The 7,660-nt window shown below is 65.3% G+C and overlaps 3 protein-coding genes across 3 annotated transcripts in view; 2 read left to right on the top strand and 1 right to left on the bottom strand.

The window, feature by feature from the left end:
• Positions 1–1,762: 1,762 nt before the first annotated feature.
• Positions 1,763–2,463, top strand: PFL1_05459 (uncharacterized protein; the record flags this gene model as incomplete). Its single annotated transcript, XM_007882996.1, has 2 exons — positions 1,763–2,107; positions 2,275–2,463. The coding sequence occupies 2 exons, from the start codon at positions 1,763–1,765 to the stop codon at positions 2,461–2,463; spliced, it is 534 nt and encodes a 177-aa protein (XP_007881187.1).
• Positions 2,464–2,697: 234 nt separating this feature from the next.
• Positions 2,698–5,243, bottom strand: PFL1_05460 (uncharacterized protein; the record flags this gene model as incomplete). Its single annotated transcript, XM_007882997.1, has 2 exons — positions 2,698–2,790; positions 2,937–5,243. The coding sequence occupies 2 exons, from the start codon at positions 5,241–5,243 to the stop codon at positions 2,698–2,700; spliced, it is 2,400 nt and encodes a 799-aa protein (XP_007881188.1).
• A 508-nt stretch (positions 5,244–5,751) lies between these two features.
• PFL1_06900 (uncharacterized protein) overlaps positions 5,752–7,660 on the top strand; it is a gene marked incomplete at both ends in the record, with an annotated part of 3,325 nt that continues 1,416 nt past the window's right edge. Inside the window, one exon of the mRNA XM_007883165.1 lies at positions 5,752–7,617. Coding sequence (XP_007881356.1) covers positions 5,752–7,617 — 1,866 coding nt within the window. The remainder of the gene's footprint in view (positions 7,618–7,660) is intronic.

Below are 7,660 nucleotides of genomic sequence, written 5' to 3' on the forward strand. Positions count from 1 at the left end.
GGGGGCCGCGAGCCTTGTGCGCGTTGGAGCTCCGCTCCCTGGCTGCTGCTGGTTGACCCCTGTCTGCCAAAATGTTCCGGACAGGAGACCGGCCGGGCCTGCGTGCGTGCGTGCGTGCGTGCGTGCTCGCGCTGCCAGGCCTGGCCATCATGCCGCCGACGTCTCGGACCGAGGACCGGCTGTCGGGAAGGCCAGCGGGCGAACGGGCGGGCAGCGGCGGCTCATCTCGTCCTGACTGGGGCCCGGTTACGGCCAGGCAGGGCGAGACCGGGCGATGCGGTGCGCTAGGGTGCGGTACCGGTACCACTACCGCCCGGTGTGCGCGCGGCTGAGTCGCGGGATATCCGACGACGGGCACGGATGCCCACGACACAGCCTCGCTGCGTGCGTTGCTTATCGCCGTCGCTATCGCTATCGCTATCGGCCATGGCCAAGCCCGACCGTGCCGTGCCGTGCCTTGCCATGGTGCCGCGTCGTCGTCGTCATCGTCGTCGTCGTCGTCGGGGCCCCGGACATCTTCCCTGCGCTCTCATCGTACTTCTGCCCACGCCGATCCATCCATTCGAGTTACGAAACAACCGCGTACCGCTACTCACGCTGCGAAGAGGGATCGACGGTGCTTCAAAGAGGAGGCTTGGCGGTCAAGAGGGTCGGTTCGCCTGGAACGGAGCCTTGATCCTGAGCGCGATGACAGAGAGAGAGAGAGAGTAGTGGAGCGTAGCGAGTGTGCTGGTGTGTGTGAGCGCGGGTAGCGGGCAGACAGAGTTGGTGATGAGGGGCGCGATGGACGCTCCGACCGCTTCCTCGCTCGGTCGGGACGGGCTCTCTTGTACTCTGCTCGCTCTCTCAGGACCAGGGGACAAACAGCCCAGACCGAAGCGCTGTGACAGCACGTGCCGACGTGGCTTCCAGCGTGTTCAGCGTGAATGCCCATTGTAGATGCTCGAACGACGACGACGTCGTCGACGGAGCAAGACGCAGTGGAGTGACTAGGGCACCGGTAGCGATGGAGCAAGCAGGCGGCATCGGCGATCTCGCCCGCGGGGGCTGGGCTGGGCTTGGCTAGGCAAAGGGCGAGTCGAGGTTTAGAGTTTCGACAATGGGCGTCAGAGGCTGCTCGTTGCGGCAGGTTAGGATCGTCGTCGTCGCCGTCGTTGCCGCCGTCGGTGCGTGGTTGCCCGAGGGATAGCGATCCGATCCGATGGACGAGACATGTCATGGCCTCGATAAGGCAGGCGTTCCAAGGCCGAGGCCGAGGCCGAGGGGCGGGAAGCAAGCAAGACATTAGGGTCGCCGTGCCCTGCCGTCCGTGCATGCCCGCCTCTTGGCGCTGCCAAGGCACGGATCGGCATCCTCGTCGTCGTCATCGTTGGTGCCTGCCTTCGACGTCGGGACGAGGGCGAGTGGATCTCCATCGGAGGAGCGCCGTCGACGTCGGAAGAAAGGTGGCAGCGGCTGCAAAGCGGGGCAGGGCTGGGCCGGGAGGACTGCCGTCGGATTCCGGAAGTCGGGATTTCGAATGCGCGGCTGCCCGGGCAAAAAAGTTGGCCGACCTGCCTCGCAGACCTGCTTGGCTCGCTCGAGCCCGCCCAGCCCGAAAAACTTCCAGGCTGGCGGACTGGCGCTCCACTTCGCCTCGCCTCTCCCCTCCTCGCCACCACCGTCACCACCGCCAGCCTGCTTCGAACACCGCCGGATCCAACGCACATACAGCCACGCAATCTCAATCAAACACGCCTACCGACACTGCACGAGGAGAACCATGCCAGCACCGACACCGAAAAGAGCACAAGCCTCGTCTTCGTCGGCGGGGGCGGGGGCTGCGGCTGCGGCGTCGTCGAAGCTTCCCAAGCGACGAGCACCGGCGCCGGGACGGGGCAAGCAGAAAAAGGTGTTCCCCGAGGAGCAGGGTCTGTCGCACCTTTTGTCGCTCACGCAGTCGATCGCGGGCGTGACGAGCGAGAAGCTCGAGGCCAAGGCGCAGTCGAACCGCGAAAAAAAGCTCCAGATCGAGGCCAAGCGCATCGAGGACCAGCAGCGCAAGGACGACATCGAACGGCGAAAGAGGGATAACCAGTCGCGCGTTGGCGCGGCAGGCAGAGTAAAGGTGCGTTCCACTCGCCCCTCCCTCTCCATTCTCCAGGACGACGCAGCTTTCAGGCTGGCCTGGCATATCCGCCTACTCGCGGTCGTTGCTGTCGAATTGAAAACTCACGAACCCACCTCTCCTCGCCCCTCCCTTCTTGCCCCCTCCCGCTCCCACAACCACCCCAGAGCAAAGCAGAGATCAAGGCGGCACTGAAGACGTCGCTGCGCGAAAAGTCGAAATCGAGAAAAGAGGCGAGGAAACTCAAGAAAAAGGCCGCCGTCGGCGGCGTCGATCCGTCGTCGTCGGCCTCGGTCTCGGCATCGACGGGGAAGCCAGCAAAGAAGAAGAAGAGCGTCTCGTTTGCCGCGGCTTGAACACCTTCCCTCGTTCAAGAATGGACACGGAAGCGGTGCGCGACCTTTATACCCCACCCCTCTTTCTCTCTCCTGCATGCACGCATGCAAGCAGTTGGTCGCAGAAGTGCTTTACCGTTCCTGGTTGCAAAACGAAACCACATGCCGTCGTTGATGGATTCGTCTCCTCTCTCTGTGTGTGGCATTTCCGTGTTGACTGACCAAACGAAAGCGTGTGGATCAAAGCTAGGGGTCCTACACGGGGGGCAGGGGACGACGGCAACTGGGGCATTCCGTCTTGATAGTGAGCCAGCGTTCGAGGCAGGGCGTATGGAAAATGTGCTTGCACTGTCCAGTCCAGTCCAGTCCGGTCAAGTCCCGTGCCATTCCATTGTTGAGGGGGTCAGTCTAGTCGTCCCGCGCAGCAAGGCCACCTGTCGTTCTCAAAAGCCCGACAAGGGAAGGCGAGAGGGAAGGAGTGGAACGGGACTTACGGGTGCGACCATGACTTCGCGCCTCTTTCTGCGTCCCATCAACGTCGTTCCGCCCATCCTTTCCAGACCGTTGCGTATCACCCGACCCAGCAGGGCGGATAAACCACCGCCGCCGCCGCCGTCAGCCCACCAACGTTGTCGTCGTCGTCGTACGGGTCGTCTTGATGTTCTTCCCGACGTCGCCAGATCCATCTTTTCCGGTGGATACGTCGAGGACGACGACGACGACGACGATAAGGCGTTGCTAACGCCACCTTCTAGATCCGATAGACTCTCCTCGTCCTCGTCCTCGTCCTCCTCCTCCTCGTCGTCGTCGGGGAGCGCAGAGTAGGCGTGTCCCGCCCCAGCACCTCGCTTGCCTCTCCTTGCACCGTCTCCTCCCTTTGGTCTTCGCCTCGCACCGCTCCTCCTCGACGACCCTCGCTCGCCGCCGTCGGCAACGATCTGGTGCAGGCAGATGGCGCAGTCGCCCAGACTCGTCCCCGCTCCCCCACCCTCCACCTCGACCGGCTCGATGGACGCGATATCGGGATGCCAGTCCCACTTGCTCTCCAACCCGTCTGGTCTCCACCGCAGCGGGACGAACCAGTGCGCTCCGAACCAGTCCTGCCCGAGCAGTACCACCATCTGCCCGACGACGTAGGCGACCAGGACCCACACGAGCCGGTTGGGCCGCGTAAAGAGCACGTTGGACGGACACGCGAACAGGTAGAGCGGCAGCACCAGCCGGCACGCCGTCGTGCCCACCACGCACCGCGTCGACACGGCGCGCCGCGTCCCCCGACGCATGTTGCGCCGGATCTGCGGGATCCAGAACGAGTAGAGCACCGGCAGCAGCAGCTCGGCAAAGAGGAGCGGGAAAAAGATGGACAGAAACAGGACGCCGATGAAGCCGAAGATGAAGAAGCTGCGGCGCCGCGTCTCGATGTCATCCGAGCTCGTGGCGGGCGCCGCCTGTGTCGCTGCACCGGTCACCGCTGTCGGAGATGGGTCGATGTTCGGCGAAAGACTGCCTGATGCTGGTGCCGGTGCGGCTTCGCTGGCGCCGGCCGGAGCCGTCGGAACAGAAGGTGCCTGCTGCGTTGGAGCCGGAGCCGGGGCCGGAGCCAGAGCCTCTTCGGCCGGGGCCTGTGTGCGGTAGATGGTGAGCGCGTACCGATAGCCAAACGCGAGAAAGAGCATGCAACTCATAAAGGCGCAGGCGAGGAGGGGCACGGTGGTGTCGTTGTTGAGTGCGATGCCGACGCTGAGGTGGGCGAGGCCGATGTAGGCGTCGAGCATGCTCTGGAGGCCCCATGTACGGTAGCTGACCTTTGCGAGGCCGCTGGGGGTGCGGGTGGCCTCCATCTGCTGGACCAGGAGGCGGGCCTGGACGACGAGGACGGCAAAGTAGACGAGGGCGTAGGTGACGGCCTTGCGCCAGAGGCGAACCTTTGTCAGGCCGTCGATGTCGTCGCTCGAGAGGAGCAGCTGGCACTGGGGCGAGTAGGCGATGGCCGAGAGGGCGAGGGGCGCGGCCGAGATGGTCGAGATGCCCGTAGGATGCTCGTGCTCGAGCTCGAGGGTCTCTACGAGGTCGATCTGATCCTGCCGTCCGGCCGGGCGCAGCTTTGCATAGATGTGGAGCGAGCAGTTGTGCGAGGTTGCGGGCGAGGGGGTGTCGGATCCGGACGATGCATCGTACGTGCCCGAGTCGATGATGTCCTGGAGGCGCTGGATGCGCTGGTCGAAGTCGGCCTCGAGCGCGGTGACGGTAAGGTTGATGGAAGTCTCGTGCTTGGGGATCATGGCGAGGACGTCGCGGATGTCGGTGGGGCGGTCGAGCTCCTCTGGCGAAGCGAGGAGGAAGAGTGCGCCGGTGGGGAGGAAGTGCAGGCCGAGGAGGTCAAAGTCGACCTCGGAGGTTTTGAAGGTAGGGCTGGAAGACGAGGGCGATGCCTCGAGGCTGAGGCTGCCGCGCAGGACCGAGACGAGGCCAGGTAGGGTGTGCTCCTGGTTGAGGTTGAAGTTGAGTCGGCCTCTGCTTGTCTTTGGCGCGAACCAGTCAAAGTGGCCGCGGTCGTCGATGAGGGCCTGGGATGCGTTGGGCGAGGTGGCGAGGAGTGAAGCTGCGGTTTCGTGCTTGTGCTGCGTTGCTGCCGATGCGGGTGTATCGAGGCTTGAGCCGGCCCAGTGGCCCCTGTAGAAGCCGGAGAGGTTGCGGTAGTAGGCTGCGCCGTCGGGGGTTGCGAGGTCGAGGGGCATGGGGAGGCTGGAGACATGGGGTGCGATTGCGTCTGTGTCGTAGGTGAACGACCAGTTTCCCATGGCGGACGTGTTTCCAGTGTTCCATGCGGTGAGCTCGTGCTTCTGCCGTATGCGCTGTTGGAGAGCGTCGCGGACGGGGGTCAGGGGGTCTTGGTGCGTGCCAAAGAGGGAGAGGAGGGCGTGTGCGTGGGTGGTGATGAGGGCTGCGAGGAGGGCCAGGGTTGGCCATGGTGGCTTGCAGCGGTATGGGCGGCGTGGCATGGCGGGCATGCGACGTCGTCGGGAGGCCAGGCCAGGCAGCAGCGGCGGTAGTGATGGTGGTGGTGGTGGTGGCAAGAGGGAGCGAGGGGGCTGAGCGGGTTGCCAGCTGAGTCGAGGCCAAGGTGCGCTCGGGCCGTCGGTCAGTCGTTTTGGCTGCGCGGGTTGACTGCCTGCTGCCCGGCGCCAATTTTCCTCCACATTTGTCGAGGCCTTTCAACCGCCTTGGCAGCTTTCCTCTTCGCCACCACCACCACCACCACCATCACCATCGCCCCCCTCTGACTCGGCTCTCGCTCGGCTCGCCACCATGGCCAGACGCAGGCGCAACAAGTTCCTCGACGACGACGATCCGGACTCGTCCGACGCCTCAGCATCAGCATCCGACGCGGAACACGGCGACCCCTCCTCGTCGGCCGACCCCTTCTCGCGCAAGCGCAAACGCAACTTTACAAAGGACGACGCAATCTACGGCGTATTCGCAGACACCGACCAACAAAACGAGGCACAAGGAGGCGCAGGAAGGTCCGTCAGGGCCACAGACCGGCGCGGCAGGAAAATCGACTATCGCTCCGGCCAGGCTTTCGTCAAGAGCACCGGCGCCCCCTTGCAACCCAGCACAGCCAGCCAGTCCCACTCTTCCAGCGACGACGACGACGACGACGACGACGATGACCAACAAGACGATGCACACGGGCACATACACGACGACGACGACGACGACGATGACTCCCTCTCCGAGTCGGAGCGCATCGCTCGCCAGCCCGCACCAGACGACGAGCACCTCGCCGGCCGCCCCCTCTTTGCAGGCATAGGCTCGCGAGCCGCCCCAACCCAGATCGACGCCCTCGCAAAGCAAGAGAAGCGATCCGGACAGTTCCAGCCTGCCTCCTTTGCCTCGTCCCGCCCAGGCATAGGCTCGAGCCACGCTCACCGCACCCCATCGTCCACCTCGACCCCCGGACTCGGATCGAGGGCAGGCATCGGCAGCGCACCAGCATCCACCCCAGCCGACCCTCCCACTCCATCGGCAGCCAGCACGCCACGGGCAGGCATTGGCGCATACCCCAGCTTTGTCTCGGCCGCATCAGCCACCGCCGCCAACACAACTCAGCCACAGCAGCCCGCGCTCTCCACCAATGACGGCGCAAAGCAGGCTTACCCCACCTTTGCCCCTTCCACCATGGCCGACGCCGGGGTGCCCACCGACTTTGCCTCGGCACGCCCCTCACCCCCTGTACCGCCCTCCAAGGCGTTCCAGAAAAAGGACAAGCCTTCGTTCCTCCCCTCATCCAGCGGCCGCACCACCCCAGCCACCACCATCAAGTTTGGCGCGGGCGCTGGCGGCAAGTTTGACCCTTCGGCCTACCTCGCCAAGATGGGCTGGACCGGCGGTGGTCTGGGCAAGCAGGGCGAGGGCATCGTCAACCCCATCGAGGTGCAGCTGCGCCCGGAGAGGGCCGGCATCGCCTTTGGCGGCCGCAAGGAAAAGACCAAGCAGGCAAAGGAGGAGGCGCGCCGCCGCGGCGAAGCCGTCTCGAGCGACGAAGAGGACCGCAAGGCGCGCAGGCACCACCAGAGGCGCCAGGAGCGCGACAAGAACAAGCGCGACAAGTCGTCGGCGGGCCCGGGACCGGCCGACCAGGCGTGGACAAAGGCGGAAAGGAAGCCGCGCAAGCCAAAGGTCGAGCACCGCACCTACGAGCAGATCATCGAAGAGGCCGGCGGCATCCCCTCGACCGACCCCGCCGTCGGGCAGGTGTTTGACGCATCGGGCCGCGAGGTGGCGTCGCTCTCGGCCGCGCTGGCCAATCAGGGCATCCCGACGGCCGACACGTCCAAGCTGCCGGAGCTGCGCCACAACCTGCGCCTCATCTGCGACAACAACCTACAGGCGCTCACGGTGCTCGCAAAGGAGGGCGCCAACATCCACGAGCGGCGCAAGTGGCTCAGGCGCGAGGCCGACGAGTCGACGCGGCGCCGCGACCGCGAACGCCTCGAGGTGCAGCGCCTCTCGTCGATCCTCGCCATTGTCCGCGAGCTCGAGGCGCTCGGCGCCCGCCACGTTTCCGAGGGCGACGATCTCGACGTGTTTTCGCCGTGCATCCAGCGCCTCGTCAAGGGCTTCGCCGGCGACGTCGAGCGCGATGGTCTCGACGAGGCCGTCGTCGGCGCCGTCGCGCCGATGCTGCGCCGCCTCTGGTCCGACTGGCAGCCGC

Source organism: Pseudozyma flocculosa, assembly GCF_000417875.1.
Source record: "Pseudozyma flocculosa PF-1 unplaced genomic scaffold scaffold00020, whole genome shotgun sequence".
In the NCBI taxonomy this organism is placed as follows: Eukaryota; Fungi; Basidiomycota; class Ustilaginomycetes; order Ustilaginales; family Ustilaginaceae; genus Pseudozyma; species Pseudozyma flocculosa.